The sequence below is a fragment of the Chiloscyllium plagiosum genome, chromosome 3 (genome assembly GCF_004010195.1).
Source record: "Chiloscyllium plagiosum isolate BGI_BamShark_2017 chromosome 3, ASM401019v2, whole genome shotgun sequence".
Lineage (NCBI taxonomy): Eukaryota > Metazoa > Chordata > Chondrichthyes > Orectolobiformes > Hemiscylliidae > Chiloscyllium > Chiloscyllium plagiosum.
The window spans coordinates 97,779,771-97,800,349 of NC_057712.1; the positions used below are offsets into that span (position 1 = coordinate 97,779,771).

At 38.2% G+C, this 20,579-nt stretch overlaps 1 protein-coding gene across 1 annotated transcript in view; it reads left to right on the top strand.

The window, feature by feature from the left end:
* akirin2 (akirin 2) overlaps positions 1-18,724 on the top strand; it is a 22,806-nt gene extending 4,082 nt beyond the window's left edge. Inside the window, exons 2-5 of the mRNA XM_043686883.1 lie at positions 3,558-3,701; positions 13,268-13,420; positions 15,499-15,570; positions 17,289-18,724. Of these exons, the coding sequence (XP_043542818.1) occupies positions 3,558-3,701; positions 13,268-13,420; positions 15,499-15,570; positions 17,289-17,299 (380 nt within the window). The 3' untranslated portion in view covers positions 17,300-18,724. The remainder of the gene's footprint in view (positions 1-3,557; positions 3,702-13,267; positions 13,421-15,498; positions 15,571-17,288) is intronic.
* Positions 18,725-20,579: the final 1,855 nt, after the last annotated feature.

The following is a 20,579-nucleotide window of genomic DNA, read 5'->3' on the forward strand; positions in this document are numbered from 1 at the left end:
TGAGATTAGCAGAAGATGTAATGGCTTTCTCAAAGGGATTGACCATTTGTCCTAGAGACTGCAGTGAAAGCAGTGTGTTTCTCATTGAGTGAATTGTTTTTCCCTGCTTCAATTTGGATTGATCTATGCCTGAGATTAGCAGAAGATGTAATGGCTTTCTCAAAGGGATTGACCATTTGTCCTAGAGACTGCAGTGAAAGCAGTGTGTTTCTCATTGAGTGAATTGTTTTTCCCTGCTTCAATTTGGTATTAAAATTGAGTCTCGCTGAACATCTAACCTTAAGCCAGAAAGGAAATGATGTATGAAGCTTGTGTAACTACCTTTCAGACCATTTACTTTAAGGGTGTGTTCTGCAAATTTTGAAAAACTTGCTTAAATATCTAATCATTTACAGTGTGAATGCAGATCTGTATTGTAGAAGGTCAGGACTCCTTAATTTCCAAATAAGGAAATGTGCTAAATTTATCAAAGTTAAGTTGATTACTTTTTTACCTATTTATTAAGACTAGTTTCTTGTGGTGAAGCTCTTGACAGCCATTTTGTCATGAATTTTTTGTTTCAGTACCTTGTTAGTTTAAACTTTCCCCATCTTAATGTGCAATGACTTGATAGAAATTAAAGTGTTCAATTAACAACTAGAATATTTAAATGTAACTCCAATATTCACTTCAAATTTTTTACTCATTAGCTCTCTTTATTTTGCAACACAAGTGGTATAATGTGCTTTTTAAATTGAGGATTGACTAAATCCATAATTTACCCTCCTAGTTAATCCCTGGTTGCTCGGGTAGCAGCATTGGGTAACTGGGAAAATTCTGCGTTAGTGAAAGTGAAACCCAGACCTTTTGTTCTGTTGTCAGATGTTTGTTTTGAAAACTTTTTTATCCAGTCAAGCACTCATCAAATTTGTTAGATGGGTTGCCTGTACTTTAACCCTGTGATGTCTCCTTTTAATTCCTTCAAAGGATGTGGGTATCGTTGCCAGTGTTTATTGCCCGACCCCCAGTTGCTAAGAAGGTAGTTAAAAGTTGATCACATTGCTTTTGTTCCAGTGTTTTTATGTAGACCAGATTCTATAAGGATTGTGGATTTACTTTCCTGATGGACAATAGTGAACCAAATGGTTCACAATCTTAACTATTACAATTTAAGAGTGGCTAGCTTAGACATTGAGCCAACATTTAATTCTAGATTTGTATTGAATTCAAATTTCATTTGATGTGATGGATTGATAATGATCATTGCTAAATAGCACAAGAGGTCCTTTAGCCTAATTGTCTGCCCAACCTAATTACACTAATCCCATTTTTCATCATTTAACCTTTTTTTTTTAAATTATGACACTTCAACTGCTCAACCAGAAATGTTGCCTGGCATTCCCTCAATTTCTTGCCCTTCACTTTAAACCTATGCCCCTCAGTTCATTATTGACCCTTCAGCTAAGTGGAACAGCTGCTGTTTATCCATCATGTCCATGCCCCATATAATCATATGCACCTCAGTTGTGTTTTCCCTCTGCCTTCTCCATGCAAACGAGAATAACCTGAGGCTAACCAGTGTCTCTATGGCTAAAATACTCCGGCCCATCCTAGTGAACCACCACCACCTGTGCAATACATCCTATAGTGAGATGATCAGAACTGTACACAGTGTTTAAGCTGTGGCCTAACAGAAATTCTGTACTGCCCCAACATAATCTCCCAGCTCTTATAAATCTATACCACAACTGTTAACTAACTGCTGCCCTTAACTAACCTTATTAACCTTCCCTGTGCCTTCGGGCCGGTGTGGACAAGCACCCAAGCTTCCATTCTCCCTTTTGAATTTCCTTTGTGTCCTGCCATTCATTGAGTTCCAATTCTAAAGTGAGTCACCTCGCACTTGTACAGAGTTGAATTTCATCTGCCACTGATCCATATTGGTCATCCAAAAGTTTTACTTATCTCTTCTCCACACTCCTTCAGTTCTGGCTGGGAACATGTTACAAAGTGTTGTGAAGGACAGTGGTTTTAAAAATAAACTATTTAACTCCCATTTCTTGCCTGCACTGTATGTGTATGTTAGCACTTATTTGATCATTGAGATCTATCTTTGGTGTGTGGTCTGTTTACATTTTCCATTACTGCCAAATAAGTGAAATTCAGTTGCATGCACTTTTATAGCTTTCAAAATGCCCATCCAAAGTTGTCATCTGTTTCAATCATACTATTAATGCGTACCTTGTTCTAATTTTGCTATGAACAACGGATGTTATTTGGAGCAATACTCATGTGACCATTCATCTGTCAGCTTGAGTTCCAGTAGATAACTCCTTGCAGAAAGCGTCATGAACAAGCTGATCCTCAATTTGCTTGTTGATCTACATTTCCAATGGGTATACTGACAAATGATCAAGAGGCCTGGGCTTATGCTTTTATTTCTCTTCGTGAATTAGTGTCAGGGCATGTGCCCCAACCTTCCAAATCTAAGTGCTAAATGAAGCAGCAAGAAAAATTTGGCGAATTGGATTGAAAGTCATACAAGCAGCCTACAATCTTTGCTGAAACTGTTGGACAGCTTGCATTAGTATTACAATTGATTGTACTTGTAATGCGTTCTATATCTAAGGCATTAGTAAACACGATATTAAAAGCAGCTCTGTCTGTAGCTATAGATACTTGTCTGCAACAGGGTCATGATTGATAGGCAGGAATGTGACTGCAATGTAAAATGTGGTCATATTTTTTTTTTCATTTTTGATCAAATCTCTTCATGTAAGAAAGCTTTTAAATTCTACTTTGTAGAAGGATCATTATTGACTGGTTACAGCAGACACCAGGGAAACATTTGATTGTGACTTCCCTTTTTCACCATTTGAGTATGAAGGTGACTGACCTTTTTTAAAGGTATCTCTTTTGTTCAGTTACATAAGAGACAACATCTCTCTAGCTTGGGGAATAATAAAGGAGCTGGAAATGTGTTGCTGGAAAAGCACAGCAGGCCAGACAGCATCCAGGGAACAGGAGAATCGACGTTTCGGGCATAAGCCCTTCTTCAGGAATAATAAAGGAGGCAGGGCGTTGACATTGTATTGAATGCTCTAGGAGAAAGTGAGGACTGCAGATGCTGGAGATCAGAGCTGAAAATGTGTTGCTGGAAAAACACAGCAGGTCAGGCAGCATCCAAGGAGCAGGAGAATCGACGTGGGGGCTCATGCTCAATGTCAATTCTCCTCCTTGGATGCTGCCTGACCTGTGCTTTTCCAGCAACACATTTTCAGCATTGTATTGAATTACTTTATCTTCACACTCAAAATTGGACAAATTGATCTATCAATATAAGGTATGTTTTGCATAATTTTGGGGATTTAATTGCACCATTAATAGTGTCATATGCAATTATCTGAAGCAAACTGGATAAACCTTTTTTTTTTAAACAGATGATATGCTTCACAACAGTAAAAGCTTTTGAGTCTCAAGGCATTACATCGTTTGCTGACAGAACCTCTGATTTGCTTGAATGCAACGTGCTTTAAAGTGCTTCTTTCAGTTGTAAAGACCTTGTGTTTTTCTTCCAGAGCAAATTCTCTACAACATAAAACAAGAGTACAAACGCATTCAGAAGAGGAGGCATTTAGAAAGCTTCCTGCATCAAACTGAGGGAAGTTGTTCAAGTGATACACAGACTCATGTTCCAATTTTAAATGGACCAGCTTTGCAAGGTATGTGCAGTCTTCAGTGTGGAAATCCAGGTTCCTAGTTAAGGTCTACATTACTAATGGAGTTTACTGTAGTGGTTAAACAAAACAACTGTTATCTGTATGCTTCAGCAGTTGACATTTTTGGAATGATTACTGGAATCAAATAGCAGTCAGGATGCAAAGCAATATGTCCATTACTGACTAATTTATAATTGGACTTGGAGGGTTGGTATCTTAAAGCATTGTCCTTGGAATGGGTTTCCTTTTGTGCAAGAAATATATGCTGTTTCACAACTTTATATACCTTCAAAGTTACATGGCAGATACATTTTTTAATTGTCTGAATTCATAGAGCAGAACTGAATGCTGGGCAATAACTTTGTGCATCACAGCTAGTATTGGCTTACACTGCAGTTATTTCAGATCTACAAATGATCATGATTTTATTTGAATATTACTTCATAATTTAAGATGAGCAGTAGTTTACTGCTACAACTGACTTCATGGAAATAGGGCGACATTACAAGCTGCTCCTGTGCACACAAGTTGAATTAACTTGTAGAATAATAAACACTAGAGTAGTTTTCAACAATAAAATGTTTTTCAGGTTGAACCTATTTGCCCAGTTTTTCTGCTAATGGCAGTACAGAATAATGTGAAAAGACAAGTCACTGTATAGCAATTATTACTGTTTAACTGCTATATTAAGTTAGGGAGGCAACGCAAACATTGATTTTTGAATGAGTTTGAAAATAATTTACTTTAATTGGGGGGAAAACTTCACAATTGTGGATTAATATGGTTAGTAAATGTCTGAGGATGGAGGTGCTGTTCTAGTCTTTCACAAGGTCAGGAGTGACATGAAAGACTAAGACAATGAGAACCGAAGTCTCAAAGAATTAATTGGTGAGCCAGTTGAAATCTAAATTTTTCTTTAGACTGGAACAGCAGAAACTAGATGAAGATGTAATATTTAAATTGTTTGATTAACTGTATATTAATTAGTGATATTTCTAAACTTGATATGCTAGTTAAATGTGGCAGGGCAGGTGAATTATGGGAGCTGGTGAGCACAATTATGATCCACAGTAACCATATTTGCAACCTGAGGGTTTCACTTTAAAGAGCTAGTGTTAAACCTTTTGCTATGATGCATTAGGGAGGGGAAAAGTCTGACTTGGGCAATTTGTTCCATTCAGTAGTCACCTCCTTAGGTGAAGTACTACAGGCTCGGACTGTAGTTAGGGATAAAGGGTGTGACTTCCAAGTGAGGCAGGTATAGGGATTTGGATGATGCCAGTGAAGCGGTTTCAGCTTTTGGAAACTTACCCAATGGGAGCAAGATTTTTGCAACCTGTTGGGATGAGCCAGGATGCCATAAGATGAGCAAATCTGAGCACTGTACCATGCTCCAGGTGGCATTAACTTACCACTATATACTAGTTTTCAATATGGAAAGAGTGGATATTTATGGACACTAATCTGTGCAGCCTTCAGAGTAAGTTCTGAAGATTGTGTGGCTTGCCCAGTGTCGAGGTTGAGTGAACCAGGCTTCAGCAACTTTGTATGGGTGAAGAAGAATCCTAATGTTACCCAAGTGGATACTGCCTACATAAGTAGATCTGAGGTTCTTCTACAGAAGAATGAGCAACTAGCTATAGTACTAAACTCAGCACTGTACATGCTGAAACTTCTGGATCTCTGCCTTGATACATTGGCAAAGGCTGCCTCAGACAAGAGGTCTGTGAATACTAGTTCTATGGGGCAACAAATATGGGTTTCAAATCCTCCAGCTCTGACACTAGCATAGTGGTGGAAAGGGGAAGCTGCTGCATTGGGATAATCTTGACCTGGGCAATACTGTGACCAGTATCCTTGTAAATGAAACAACTAGGACTGTTGAGTCAGTGTAGAATTCTGTGGGAGGGTATTTAGAAAGTTCTTGAAAGAGGATAAGACAATGCAACAGGTTAGTGACGTGGATAATGTCATGAGTATTGCAGTAGACAAAATGTAGAAACATGACTGCACTAGCCAGTATGCTCTTTGAATTCTCTAATTTTGCCATTTTCCCTACAAAGCTGCCTTCAACACAGTTTCTAGTTGATGGCACAAATAAAAACAAATGAAGAGGTCACTGTGTATGTCAGTGTGCTGTTAGTGTTTAATTATACAAGTTTTCCTTTTACCTGTTTGATTGATACTTTAAAGTTTTAGAGTTAAAAAGCATCTGAAGTTGCTTCAGGGCCAATCATCATGCAACCTACTCTGAAAACTTCTGCTCACGTTTGAAAGCTGATAGCTGAGACAATCAAAGCATTTAAATAAATAGAGACAACATCATCGTTTTGAAGAGCTTCCAGGATTTGCATCTTTACTGCAAACTATCTGTTCCTGTCGCCCCATCTCTAGCTCAGATTTTGAAATCTGTTCTCTAGTCCATGAACAACATGAACAACAAGCAAAAGTGAGCACTGCAGCTGCTGGAAACCAGAGTCTAAATCAGTGGTGCTGGAAAAGCACAGGTCAGGCAGCATCAGAGGAGCAGGAAAATCAATGTTTCGGGTAAAAGCCCTCCATCAGAATGGAGGCAGAGAGCCTCCAGGGTGGAGAGATAACATTTCGGATTCCTGATGAATGGCTTATGCTCAACATCTATTCTCCTGCTCCTTGACTGCTGTCTGACTGGCTGTGCTTTTCCAGCACCACGCTCTTCAGCTCTGACCTACAGCATCTGCTGTGTTCACTTTCTCCTAATCTACCTATTTCAGAAGGGTTTGAAGAAGGGATAAGGACATGAGATCTTAACAGTAGTAACTTAAGAGGAGGTGCTGGTGTAATGTCAGTGGGCTAGTAAGCAAGAACCCTGGTCTAATTTTCCGCAGATTTGGGTACCACGGCAGATGGTGGAATTTTAATGAATTAAAAGTCTGAAATTTAAAGCTGACATAATGGTGACCATGTAGCCATGTTGTGAAATGAAACCTTTCTGCTTCAAGTCCTTTTCTAAAGGACCTGTTTGAACCTATGCATGGCTCCAGGCTAACTACCCTGTGGATAACTGGATGGGCAATAAGTGCTGGGATGGTTAGTGATATCCATGTGCCAGCTCAGAAGATAGAAGTGAGCAATAACAAGGATGTAAATAGTAGAGAATTACGTTAGTGTCCTACCTTGGCCAGAAAGGTTAAGCTTCAAATCCTACCTGGTTCGGGGTGTATCGAACTTGCCTGACTGGGTTAATTTTGAAAAGCAAAATGTCACTGATAGGTGTAGTGTATATAGGATCCTTAACCATATCAATATGGCAGATTATTTTTTTAAAATTCTGAAAGAGGACCATCTAAAAAGTAATACATGTGATAACTTTTAATGTTTGAATAAATCAAAGGCATGAGTTGAGTTCAAAGTTTTTTTTACTGTTAGTGACCATCTAGCCCATTCTGTTCTGGCCAAAAAAAAACTGCCCATTCTAATTCCTTCCACCTAAAACCCAGTAACCTGCAGATCTATGCATCATTTAAATTTGTTGAGGGATTTCTATCTTCACAACCAAACCAGGCAGAGAGCTCCAGCCAGCTGCCATCCTAGGAAAATCTTGCTTTCCTTTTTTTTTCTCCTGTCTCATCCATTCACCAATGATCCCTGGCATTCCCCAGTAATTTATGTCTGGTACGGAAACTGGTGTTTCTGCCTAGTCTAGTTAGACCTCTCATAACTTTGTTCTCTTAAATGCCACTTCAGCAGTCTCTTGAGAATGTGTATAGGGCATAAGCAGGCAGGGGAAGAGTTGAGTTCTGAATTTTGTTTTACAAGATTGCTGAGCGTGTCTCATCTGATGACTTAACAAAGGGTGCTGCAGGCAAGGGTAATGGGTTAACAAGGTGGAAATGCATTCCTTATGTATAGAGCCATTTAACAATATTGGAAGCATTCAGCATATGAGGTCAGTTTAACAAGGTGAAAAGTACTCATTCTGAAGTCGGTTCTTCATTGTGTAACAGCAGATGGTTTAATCTTTACTATTGACACTTGCTGATTGTAACTGTCACCCAATCAATATGTAGTTGCCTTATCTGGATGCTCCTCCCTATAAAATGGCTATGTAGTTCATTGAGAAACTGCTGTTCCAGAGAAGACTGAACTCGTCCCTATGAACGGTCATGCTGTCTCCCTCCAGGGCCTGGAATAAAAATGGAGGTAAAACCACACTGAGCATTTTGCTTCAACTGAAAGGGGAAAGCGGGATGACATTCTGTTCTAAGAATAGACTAGAGTTGGTTTTTCTATCTTTCCTCAAGTTGCAATTTTCTTCACCTGCCAACAAACTTGTGAATCTTGTTGATATTTTCTCTACAGAGCAATTATGTCCTTCCTGTAATGTTGTGAGCAGAAATGTACATGAAATTCCACTTGCAACCTAAACAGTGGTATACACAATTAAAACGCTGCATCCACCATTTTTTCCTTTTTGTTTTGTGCAGTGGAAGAAAGCATTGTTTTGCTTTTTAACAATCTTATCTCTCTGTCTCACCACCTTCAAGGACCTGTGAAAATGCATTTCAAGGTCTTTCAGTTCACTTCCTCAGCCCCTCAATGTCCTCTTATCCATTGTATACTCCTGAGCTTTGTTTTTCCCCCATGATATTACCTCATTTACTTCTGTACATTAAGTTCCATTTAAAACTGCTCACTCCACCAAATCATTGATAGTTATTCTGCTCATGTGGCTAGTTGTTCTTGTCTGAAAATTGAGGTGTGACTGGTAAGTTTGAAATTCAAATATTAACACACAAACAGCAAGGGACCAAACACTTACTGGTGGCACACCACAGTTCACTTTTCCATTTGCTGAAACATCCACCAATTACTACCTTAAAGTGTGATGTTCCCTTCAAATCATGTTAACTGTCCCTGATTTAATCCATGTCCTTCTAAGTGAAAGTTTATCATGTCTTAGAATTGACATGAATGATTTGCCCCACCACCAAGATCAGCCTGACAGGCTAGTAATTATTTGACCCCTCCCTCATTGTTTTTGTACAATTTATTTAATGTTCTTTGACCATCAGTCTACAGTACATCCTGTATCTAATGAAGAATGGAAAATTATCCTCAGCATGTTATTTCCTCCCTGGTTTCCCTTTAACAGCCTGGGATGCAATCCATATGGCACTTATGATTTTCTTTCTTCAAGGAATGTCAGTCCCTCAGGAACTATCTTTCGCATTGTGCTTATTTTATCCAATATTTCACATTCCTCTTAATGAGAATATCTTCACAAGGATGGATAGGGATGATGCAAAGTACTCAGGAACCCTGAGCACAGCACCTGTGTTCACTCAAGTTAATGGGTACATTTCTATTAAGCCCCAATTCTTTCCTTGGAAATTCTCTTGTTCTTAAAATATCAATAAAACAACCTAGAATATTTCTTTCTAAAAACTAAAATCCTAAACATTTCTGAAAAGCTCAGCAGGTCTAGTAGCATCTGTGGAGAACTCGAGGTAACATTTTCGATCAAGTGACCTTCCTTCAGATTTTCTTGGTCTTTATCTGCTAATATTTTTCATATCCTAACTTTGGTTTTCAACATATTCAGTTTTTTTACAACTGCCATAGCTTGCTTTCTCGACTTTATCTTGTACTGTTTTTTATTCGGTAAGGTGTTCTAGGTTTAGAAGTACCTTTTTTTTTGACAGGACATGTCTGCATTGCCTTCAACAACCTGCTGCTTTTGTTTCAATCTACAAGATTTTTTTTGTAAAGTTTACCTACTCCTTTTCCATAATGCTAAGTACAACTATTGTGATCACTGTTTCGATCTTGCCACAACTCGTGCATTTGCACACGTTTGCCCTTTAAAAAGGGGTACTTATTTAAGTCTCTTGAATGTTGTTCAAGAGCTGTGCCATCTGTGCTTTCACACTATATTCCAGTTGTGAGGTCATTGAAATCATCAAATGTATTACCACTTTGATTTTGCACTCAGATTTTCTACAGATCTGTTTTTCTCTTCCCTTCTATTTGGAGTTTTATGGTATGCTCTTTAGTTTTATTTCTGAGCTCAACACGTCTGTTTAATTTTTGTACATCATATTTTCCTCAGCTGTAATTTTTTTGACTGATAATGCTACACCTTGACACCTTTGTCCTGTCTGAGAACTACCTGAACTCTAATGCTGAGTTAGCATTTTTGCCCTCTTGAAGCCAGGTTTCCATTTCGCAATTTTGTTATGCTACTATGTGTCTCTATGCCATATTCATGACTGACTTAGAAATCCATCCTAGTGCCACTTAGAGTAAGCTATTTTTAAATCTGGTAGGGAGTGGGGGGAGGAATGAATTAATCTAAATTTATGATTTGGCAACTTCAGGAAAAAACTGTTAAAACAATGAAAGCAAAATTCTGGGTCACAAAGAGCAAAGCACTTAGTTTTCCCAATATGATTTGGACAGACATTAAGATATCGAGTCTGCTCTGAGATTTTGGTTGTGCTGCTGATCTTTGATCGTCGTCACTGTCTTGAATATGTAAAGACCCAGCCATCTATCATTAAGAATTCCACTGCTTCTCTACCTTCTGAAGGTCCTCATCTGTTATAAATGGGTGACCCTGTATTCTGAGATTATGCCCTCTGGCTTGAGACACTCCCACAAGGGGAAACAACCTCTGTATTTGCCAAGTAGCCTAAGAACCTTTTGTATGTTTCAGTAAGGTTGCTTCTCAGTCTTCTAAATTCCAAAGACTACATGCCCAGTGTACTCGACTTCTCGAAGAATCTTTCCACACATGGGATCAACCCAGTGAACCTTCTCTGGATTGCCTACAATATCAATATATTTTTTCCTTGGAGAAGGGGCCCAAAACTCCAGTGGTAGACCATCTGTAGTCTGACTCGTGCCTTGTTTAGTTTTAGCAAAACATCTCTACTTGTATACTTATTGCCTTTGAAATCAGGGCAGCGTTCCATTCACTTTCCCATTTACCCACTTAACTTGGATGTTAGCTTCTCATAATATATATACAAGGACTCTCAAATCCCCCTGTTCTGTATCTTTCTGCTGTTGGTCTCTCTAATATTCACTCTTCTTTCTCCCAAACCCCACATACTTTTGCCCTACATACTTTGTAATGTCCTTATCCCAATTATCTTTTAAATAACTGATTTGTTATCCATGCTAATATACTACCTCCAGCAACATGGTCTGTTTTTCTGAAGTAGCTTTGTCGTACCTATTCAAATACCTTCTGAATGTCTAAAATTATATCCAGTCCTTCATCTTTATTTATCCTGCTTGTTCAAATTGTAGTAAAATTTATCAGGCACTATTTTCATCTCATGAAGTCATGCTGACTCTTTGATCATTGTGCTTCACAAACATTTTTTAGTTTTTTCAGCACATTACCAAAAACGATTGAGGGTAGAACAGTATGTGTTATTTGGGCTTTAGTAAAACCTTTGACAAGGCTCCGCATGGTAGACTAATGAGTAAAGTTAGGTCACATGGGATTCAGGATGGATGCCAAATGGATACACAATTGACTCAATGGCAGGAGACAGTGGTGGTCGAAGGTTGCTTTTCAGACTGGAGGCCTGACACCAGTGGTTTTGGATCTGGGTCATCTTTTGTCATTTATATTCTCATCTAAATCCTTTTATTTAAAAGGCATGGTTAGTAAGTTTGTGGACTCCACCAAAATTGGTGATATAGTATGGTGAAAAGGTTTAAGATTATCAAAGGGTCAATGAGCTGAAAAATGGCAGGCTGCGTTCAAGGTATTGCATTTTGGTACAGCACAAAAGGGAGACTTCTACAGTTAATAGAGCTTTTAGGTTGTGTTGAAGAACAGAGGGACCAAGGAGTTAGTACATAATTCTTTTGAAGTTTACATCACCGGTAGTCGGGTTGTTAATGTGCCTTCATTGCTCACTCTTTTTGAGTAGAGGAGTTGAGAAGTAATGTTGAGGTTGTGCAGGATGTTGGGGGCCCTGTTGTGGAATAGCGTCCAGTCTGATTGCCCTGTTATAGGAAGGATTGTAAGCTGGGGTGGGATCTCAGACTTAGAATTGAAGGTTTTGAGTTATAAAGAAGCAGGAAAACCTGTGGATACCAGATATTATTCAGTCCAAAATGGAGAAACAGTCCTGAAAAACATTAGTTTACTGCTCTCTAGAACGAGCTTGGTCTGAGTATAGGAAGTTGAGGTGGATTTTATAGATTATAAAATAATGAGGGATATAGATAAGGCTAGTGGTAGGTATCTTATTTTCTCTAGGATGGGGGAGTTTCAAGACTAGGGCATACTTTTAAGGTGAGAGGAGGGAATTTTAAAGATATGGGGCAAATGTTTGACAAGTTCATGTGGAATGAACTTCCTGAGGTGGAGGAGGATGTGGGCATAGTTAAACCATTTGAAAAATGCTTGGTACATAAAGGTTTTGGAGGGCTTTGGGCCAGGTGCAGGCAGTTGGGACTAATTTAGTTTGGGATTGTTAGGCATGGACTGGCTAGACTGAAGCGCCTGTTTCTGTGCTGTATGTCCATGCTTTTCTAAATGTTCTGCTCATTATATTCTCATGTTTTTTGGCCTTTTTTTTTGTCTTTTTTTTTAAAAAGGTGTTATGTTGGCAGTTTTCCAATCATCTGGGACTTAACAATCTTTTAGGAGACTACAACCTATGCATCCATTGTCTCTAGTAGCTTCCTTTTAAACTCATCTGATCAGGTTGATGGTCTTTAGTCCTATTAGGTTACTTAGCATTTTTTTTCCCTAGTAATAGCTCTTGTACTGTATCTGCTCCTACTTCCTGAATTCCTTTAATCTTCAGATCTCAAGATTCTGAGAGGTGTGATCCTCTAACGATGGCCTTATTTGGATTCCCAGGCATTTTGAGGGCTGTGCCTTCAGGTGCCAAGGCTCCAATCTCTTGAATTCTCTCCCTACACCTCCAAATCATAACATTGGTTTCTTTCTTTAAGAACATTCTCTACTTGACAAATTTTTCATTGAGCTAGTACAGGTAGTTCTTATGCAACTTTGCATTATAGAAGTATCGCACTTCAGAAACAGTGCTTATTGTTGATGTAATCGCATTACAGCCAACATGTTTTAAAAGTTTGTGCTTTAGAAGCAGTGTCCTCAATTTGTCAGTTACATTGGTTAATTCTAGCTAACGAAATGTGCTTTATAGCTAAACAAGGTGTATCTCCTAATGTAGCAATACTTTATTGCTTCTGTGAAGTACATTGGATTGTTTGATTATGAATAATTAAATATAGTCCTAACAACACTCAATGCAATTGGCATTTTATTGTCCCCTCAGCAGAATACCACAAGCTTCTGGGATAAGTGGCAGATTGCAGTGGAGAGCTAGACATCATTATGCTCTGCTGCTTTGGGAATTAGCTTTGGCCCTATAATCACTTGTCAATAGGAGCAGTGTGGAAAGATAATGGAAACTAGTAAGTGGGGAAATGTTCACTCTTGTTGGCTGCTAACTGATTTTGAGCACTTTCAGCTTCTCCACTTAAAACAACAAGGCTTGTATTAACTTTTTTTATGTTTTTCTTTTAAACCCCAGGTACTTCATCCGGATCATTGTCACCACAGTCAAAGAAAGATCAGCCGCTCTTCACCTTGAGGCAAGTTGGAATAATCTGTGAACGCCTGATTAAAGAGCGTGAAGAGAAGATCCGTGAGGAGTATGAGGAAATACTGGACTTAAAGCTGGCAGGTAAATTTGGGTGGGCTGTTGACATTTGGGCAAGTGCAATATCCGATAAGAATATAAAGACAAATACTGAATTCCTTCCAACTACATTGTGGTAGTCTTGGCACCTCTTTAAAACGTCTACAATTTTGGAGGTGCCAATATTGGACTGGGGGTGTACAAAGGTAAAAATCACTACCAGGTTATAGTCCAACAGGTTTATTTGAAAGCACTAGCTTTCAGAGTGCTGCTCCTTCATCAGGTGGTTGTGGAATATAAGATCATAAGACACAATTTATAGCAAAAGTTCAGTGTCTCATTCTGCATACCTTGCCAGTGCTATGTCAGACTGACAAATCCTCTATAGTTTGAGTTTTACATGGATTCATCCAGTTATTGAGCAAAATAAAATGTAATTCTGCAAAAACATTCACCCCATAAACTTGTGTGAGGATGTAGGAGTGACAGATTGCATGTGATAGTGTAAGTTTGGTTAAGTGTGTGATGGGTTGTGTGAAGGTGCATGTCATTGTGGGGGGTGTATGTGTGCATATGTGAGAAGGAGGGTCTGCATGGATGAGTATGTGGGGCTGCGTGTATTGAGCAGTGGGATCACCTGTAGTGACATGAACCCAAGGTCCAGGTTGAGGCCGTTCCCATGGATACTGAGCTTCTGCTCAGCCACTCTGTTAACACACAATTGAGCTGTCTTGAGAATGTAATTTTAAAAAGTTCTGGAATTTACATATCAAAGATCAGTAGTTAGCATATCCCATCATAAAAGATGAAAGTTTTAATCTAAGATTGTTTACTGTATCCCATCTCCATGACACCGGACTACTTTGGCTATAAATTCTTCAGCCGTTCCTGAAGTAGGGCTTATGCCCGAAACGTCGATTCTCCTGTTCCCTGGATGCTGCCTGACCTGCGCTTTTCCAGCAACACATTTTCAGCTCTGATCTCCAGCATCTGCAGTCCTCACTTTCTCCTATAAATTCTGAACATGGTCTTATTCTCCACAGCCACTTGAAGAAGGAGCAGCACTCAAAGCTAGTTTTGTGATTTTTAACTTTGAATAATTCCTGGATCAGGCTTGATAGTGTGGGGAAATATAGAATTGTGGTTATGGAATAGCTTCATGGTGAACAGAATGGATTTGAATTTACTCTTTTGTTTTTGTTAATGGCGAAGTACAACATCTAGGAGTTAGAAAGGAAGTGGGAGCAGATCAGAATATGGAGCAAGAAAAATAGGGGTACTAACCAGTCATGAGTACAGGACAATCTTAATTATCTGAGCAAGATCTCAAGGTACCATAAAACAGTTCATATGCGAGCAATCTGTTATCCAAACAAAGTACTTCTTGCTCATCTCGTTCAGATAATCAAGGTTGTTCTGTAAGTGTTTAAGGTCTTGGGCTTTTATTCTGCTTGATGTGGTTCTTGACTTGGACTTGACTGAACGGATGAGCAAGACATCCTGAAAGCAAGATGTTTAGCAAGCTTTGTTTTAACTGGCACTCTGGATGAACCAGCACAGTTTTATATACCTATTTTCTTTATTACCACTATGTCCGAGTAATCGTTTGAGGGAGAGTGAAGGCTGTCTAGTAAACTTTTTATTTAAGGCAAAGTTGCATTATTCTAGTGATTTTATGCATTAGGTAACTTAACAGTTGTGTATACCACCGCATTATGTTTCTATTACTTAGTGTTTTTACATTGTGACTTCTCATTCAACTGGAATACTTGATCAACTGGTTCATTCCTGGTTGCATAGGTGCTGGTTAATGAGGTTTGCTGTACTATTATGGTGTTAGTTCAACTAATTTTGCTGGTGGATAGTTTTTTTGGAAGTAGCCAATTTACAATTTGTGGTATCATCTTTCATCTGTAGCTCTATATAAATGGACAAAATGAAGGACTGATATGAGAAAATCGGTAGAATGGGGAAGAATACTGCATACCTTGCCAGTGCATGCTCATTTTTAAGTGTACAATTGGCATGTAAAATTTACAAAATCCTAATCTTAATCAAATTTTTAATGTGTTGCATGGTTAGACAAAGTCTTATTAGAGACGTTTGATTTGAATGTTTTTCAGAACAATATGATACTTTTGTGAAGTTCACACATGACCAGATAATGCGACGATATGGAGAACAACCTGCAAGCTGTACGTATACAGATCAGTTTTTTTAATGTCATCTTTCAGTTTGTGCCACCCCCTAGTCTAAGGGGACATGTTCTCCCAGTCTTTACTGATCAGCTTAGATGCATTGAATGTGGTCTGAGGTAGCATGCCTTTGAATTTTTTAAATGCATGTTTCTCAAAAGCAAGGCTGAAACCCACAGTTTTGTATTGTTTTGTTTGCAGTCATGTGCCACCTTAACAGAACACCTTTAGTTATTAGGGACAGAGAGCTAAAGTTTTAAAATGTTAAGCTTGACAGTATTCTAGAAAGACCATGGTGATAGTGAATTTAATATGCCTGGCAGAATTAACCTTTTGAGTCTAATATGACTACTTTGGAGTTCAGAAGGAATCGTCAGAATTGTTAATTCTGTTTCTCTTCCATAGTTACTGTCAGACCTGATTTCTCTAGTGCACTATTTTAAATCTGCAGGTCCCACATATATTTACTTTAAAAAAAAGTATGTTCAAAGCAAATTGATGCTGTTTCTTTATTTTAGAAATATTGGTGATTGTGTACTAAATCAGAACTTCTAGCCTTGCAGAATTTAGTTCTGTAAATGATCAGCATGTCTGAACTTTGTCGACAGTGCCTATGTATGTTCAGCTTGTTGCCAGTTGTGTCCCTTTCCATTTACTTGATGGAATGATATTGATGTAATTGGCAATGTGAAACAGTGCAGTAGCACAATGCAAAAATTGCAATTACAACTTTAATGGATTTGGATGTGCTGCTGTTGGACTGGGGTGTACAAAGTTTAAAAATCTCTCCATACTAGGTTACTGCCCAACAGGTTTATTTAGAAGCACAAGCTTTTGGAGCACTGCTCCTACATCAGGTGGCTGACAACCACTTGATGAAGGAGCAGTGCTCCAGAAGCTCGTGCCTCTAAATAAACCTGTTGAACTAAACTGGTATTGTGATTTTTTTTTTTCCCTTCTAACAGAAGAATTATTGGTTTACAAGAGCATGCTGTACACCTACATAGGGCAAAGTGCATGGTATGTGCTCTCAATAGTTTGCATTTGTATTGGCCTTCACCACAAGTAACTACTTTTTGTCTAGTGTAGACAAAAATGATTAATTAGATTCCCTACAGTGTGGAAACAGGCTGTTTTGGCCCAACCAGTCCATATCAACCCTCCGAAGGGTAACCCACCCAGCCCCATTTCTCTGACTACTGCAACTAACAGTGCAATTTAGCATGACCAGTTCACCTGACCTGCACATCTTTGGACTGTGGGAGGAAACCCACACAGACACTGGGAGAATGTGTGCAAACTCCACACAGTCGCCTGAGGCTGGAATCGAACCTGGGACCCTGGTGCTGAGGCGGCAGTACTAACCACTGAGCTGCCCTTTTTTAAAATAAGAAATGGCATTTTTTTATTTTACAGTATCTGTAATATAATTTCAGACATTTGGTTTATTCCAAACCTTTTAAAGAATGCTAAATACAGTAACCTTTTCCTGCTGATAAAATTAGATAGCATTTAAAGCTAAGCCTTGAAGAAAAACCTTGTTGATTTGGTATATTGTTCAGTGGTAGTTGGTGGGGAAATCTTGTTACGTTGCTTTCTGTGTAACAAAGAAATCATAACTTCTATCTCTTGCGTTAAAATAGAAAATTGTGCTATTTAGAAGCTTTTTAACCTTTAATCTGCCCTTGATTTGACACTTATTTTCTTCTAATTCACAGATGTGTCTTGAATTGTCCCATATTTCTGCGGAGTACCCTTTCCTTTTGAACACTGCAAGTTGGCTGTTTCTCTGAGACTTGTAGCAGTGCCATATTAACCACCTGTGAGCACAGGGTGTTTCCAGCTTGTCAGTGGCAACCACTTTTCTGCAGCATATGTTTGTTGGAGTGCTCCCTGATATGTCATCACTTAATTGGACCTTTGCTACCTGTACTTATATACCAGTGGCTCCCTGTTTAAAATTTTGCTGTATTGTTAAAATCCAAAAAAGCTTTTCCCTTGATTTTAATGACTTTAAAAGGAGCAATACTGGTATTCCAGAATTAGCCCTTCGCATATAATTTCAGCATTGTATCATAAATGTCAGACTTTTAGAAGAATCAGTCCCGTATGGTTTTGATAATGAGCCTTTTTTGCAAACTTTTGACTTCTAGCTACAAAAGGTGTTCAAGGAGATTTTAAACTTACTGTTACCTGTGTAAGTGTTCTTAAATTTTCTCAAGCTGGATTAGTGGCAGCTTTTTGTTGCCTGGTTTTAGAACCAATTCATATTGACAATACTGAGGTTCACTATCAGATCTGCAGGTGAGCAAGGTGAAATGTTGCTTTCTTGTTTGAATGTGATTTAGAATGTTCATGTAAACTGATTAGTGAAGAATAATTCCAATCTAGTCATAAGTTTTGAATCCAAACATTGAACTTGACTGGGTTGAAGCAACTTCTTTTGTTTTCCTGACACCCAAAAGGCCACGCCTGCAGTTTGACCTTGTTTTCGTTTTGGACATTTACCTTTGTTAATAGTAAATATGTTAAATCAAAATGTTGCATTCCAAAAACTGTTTGGGATGCTAGGATACAAATCTGACTCTTTTAAAACCTGAGGTTGATTTCTAATCTTTACTATTGTGGTGATTCAAGTGAATTTTGAAAATGATTTGCAAAAAACTAGGTCAGATTAACTACTAAACTACATATATCCAAGAAAACTGAAAGTGAACATGCTTCCAAGAGAGCAGCTGTGAAGATGAAGCAGTTAATGGTAATCTTTTTAGTGTCTGCAGGCCTATGATTTTAAAATGGCTGGAGGGCAAAGATTTGCAAAAACTCATTGTGCACTACAACACTTCTGCAGGCAATAAATCAGTTTGAATGTTGAATGATGAGATTTAATTATCCCTACTTTATGATATGAGAGATTGCCTGCATGTATCTGTGGTCGTGCCTGTTAAAGTGCTCAGAAACTAGCTTTTTCAAGAAGAATTAAGAGGGGCTTGGAAGGGGTAACTGAAGCTTCATAGTAATTTTTTTGGAAAATAGTAAATTTTATTTATTCTGGCAGTCTTTCAAAGTTTATTTCTGCATTTTGATGTACCATTATTTTACTGTTCTTTGTAGTGTAATGGAATTTAGTTGACAATAAAAAAGTTTACATCCAGTTCTAAGAATTACTGTTTAAAATTCTGAAGAATATGTTGAACAGAATTCAAAGTACAGTGGTGCCTCGGAATCCGACTTTAATTCATTCCAGGAAGCTGATCGGATTGTGAAACTATTTCCCCATAAAGAAATAATGGAAAGTGAATTAATCCTTTTCTGGGCCCCAAAAAATTTCAAGACACTTTTTTTTAAACTGCAAATACACATGGTTAAGGTAAAATAAGATGAGTAAGGGACTTAAACATCAATTGTTTAGAATCTTTAAATGCTTTTTAATACTTTTGAATCATGTTTTGGTTTCTAACAAGCAGGATATGACATAACTAAATTAATGAAGTAATGTTGCACTGACATTATCTTCCACTGTAGTTGATGCTAAATCTCAGATTTCTTGAAATGAGTATCAAATTTCCAGAATCCTGTAAGTATTAAGTATCACCTTGGTTCAGTGGTAGCACATTCTGCTGAGTTTTATGTTGTGAACTCCCGTCCCATCCAGTGCACCAACCAGGCTGACTGTTTAGTGCAGTTCGGAGGGAATGATATTTGAATATATTGACTGCTAAGTGAGGTCTTTTGTGAACCCAAAATAGATTAGCTGATTACAATTGTACTGATTTGAGTGAAAGATTTTAGTCAAATGTGAAATTGAATTTAACATGCTGTATTTTTTTCCCATCTATAAACTTTGCAGGTAATATCTAGCCTCTCGTTTGTCAAACGTAGTTAATTTCTGTATAGCAAACTACCAGTAGGATACCAGTTGATGTCAGGAATGGTGTTTTTTTTAATTGCAACACCGTCCCTCAACAGTTCTGCACTCAGACTATTGTGTGGGGCTTGAATTCACAACATTGTTACCATTAAGTCAATAGAGTACTTGTTGATCAGGACTAGGAATAAACAAATCTGTTTGCAGTGACTCTAGCATTGTGGGCATCCAGTAGCTCAAACCCATTGATCATCTGTTCCTATAACTTCATGGGTAATGATTTCATGATGCTTCCAGCAAATAAACTTAAGGGGGAAATGGGACAGGCCAGTTTGCCCTTCATCAAACTGGCATGGAATTGAAAGTCTGAGGTTCCACCAGAGGTAATTCAAAATGTGCATGAACATAGAATTGGCCAGAGGTTACAAAAGTCTTTTTGTTTTACTTTAACCTGATATGTATGAGGTGTACTTTGGTCATTACAGATAATCAGTGAATCGAAGTTGATGCAGCCTGTCTGTAAACCTGATTTTTAATTTGCTGAATGATTTACCTGTTTTGCTAATACTGGGTGCAGTATCAGTTCCTTCATAATTTGATCTTTTTAATCACTTTGCAAATCTTTGAAAATTGACCTTGCACCCACTCCGGTTTGTTCATGTAGACTTCTCAGCCTTTTGAGCCTGCTCTGCCATTCAGTAAAGATAATGTTCAATCTGACTTTAACCTTAACTCTAAATTATTGTATATGTCTGATAATTATCCCCTTGGTAAGCAAGAATCTCTCTAAAAAGCTATCTTAAAAATTCTGCATCCACTGTCTTTTGAGGAAGGGAATTTGAAGACACTCAATCCTCTGACAGAAAAACTGATTCCTCATTTCTGTAATGGAGTGAAACTTTTTTAATTATCAGCCCAAGTTCTAGATTCTCCCACAAGAATAAATGTTGTTTACATGTCCCAACATGTCTAGTTCCCTCTAGGATATTTTGTTTCAATTAAGTCACCTGTGGCTCTTAACTCCAGAACTGTAAGAGCCATCTTTCGATTTACAAGAAGCAGAAACCTCCAATTGTGCTTAGTTCATCCTAGCCACTGTGGCCAGTTTTGTCTGGGACTTTGTAATAGAATGTTTTATATG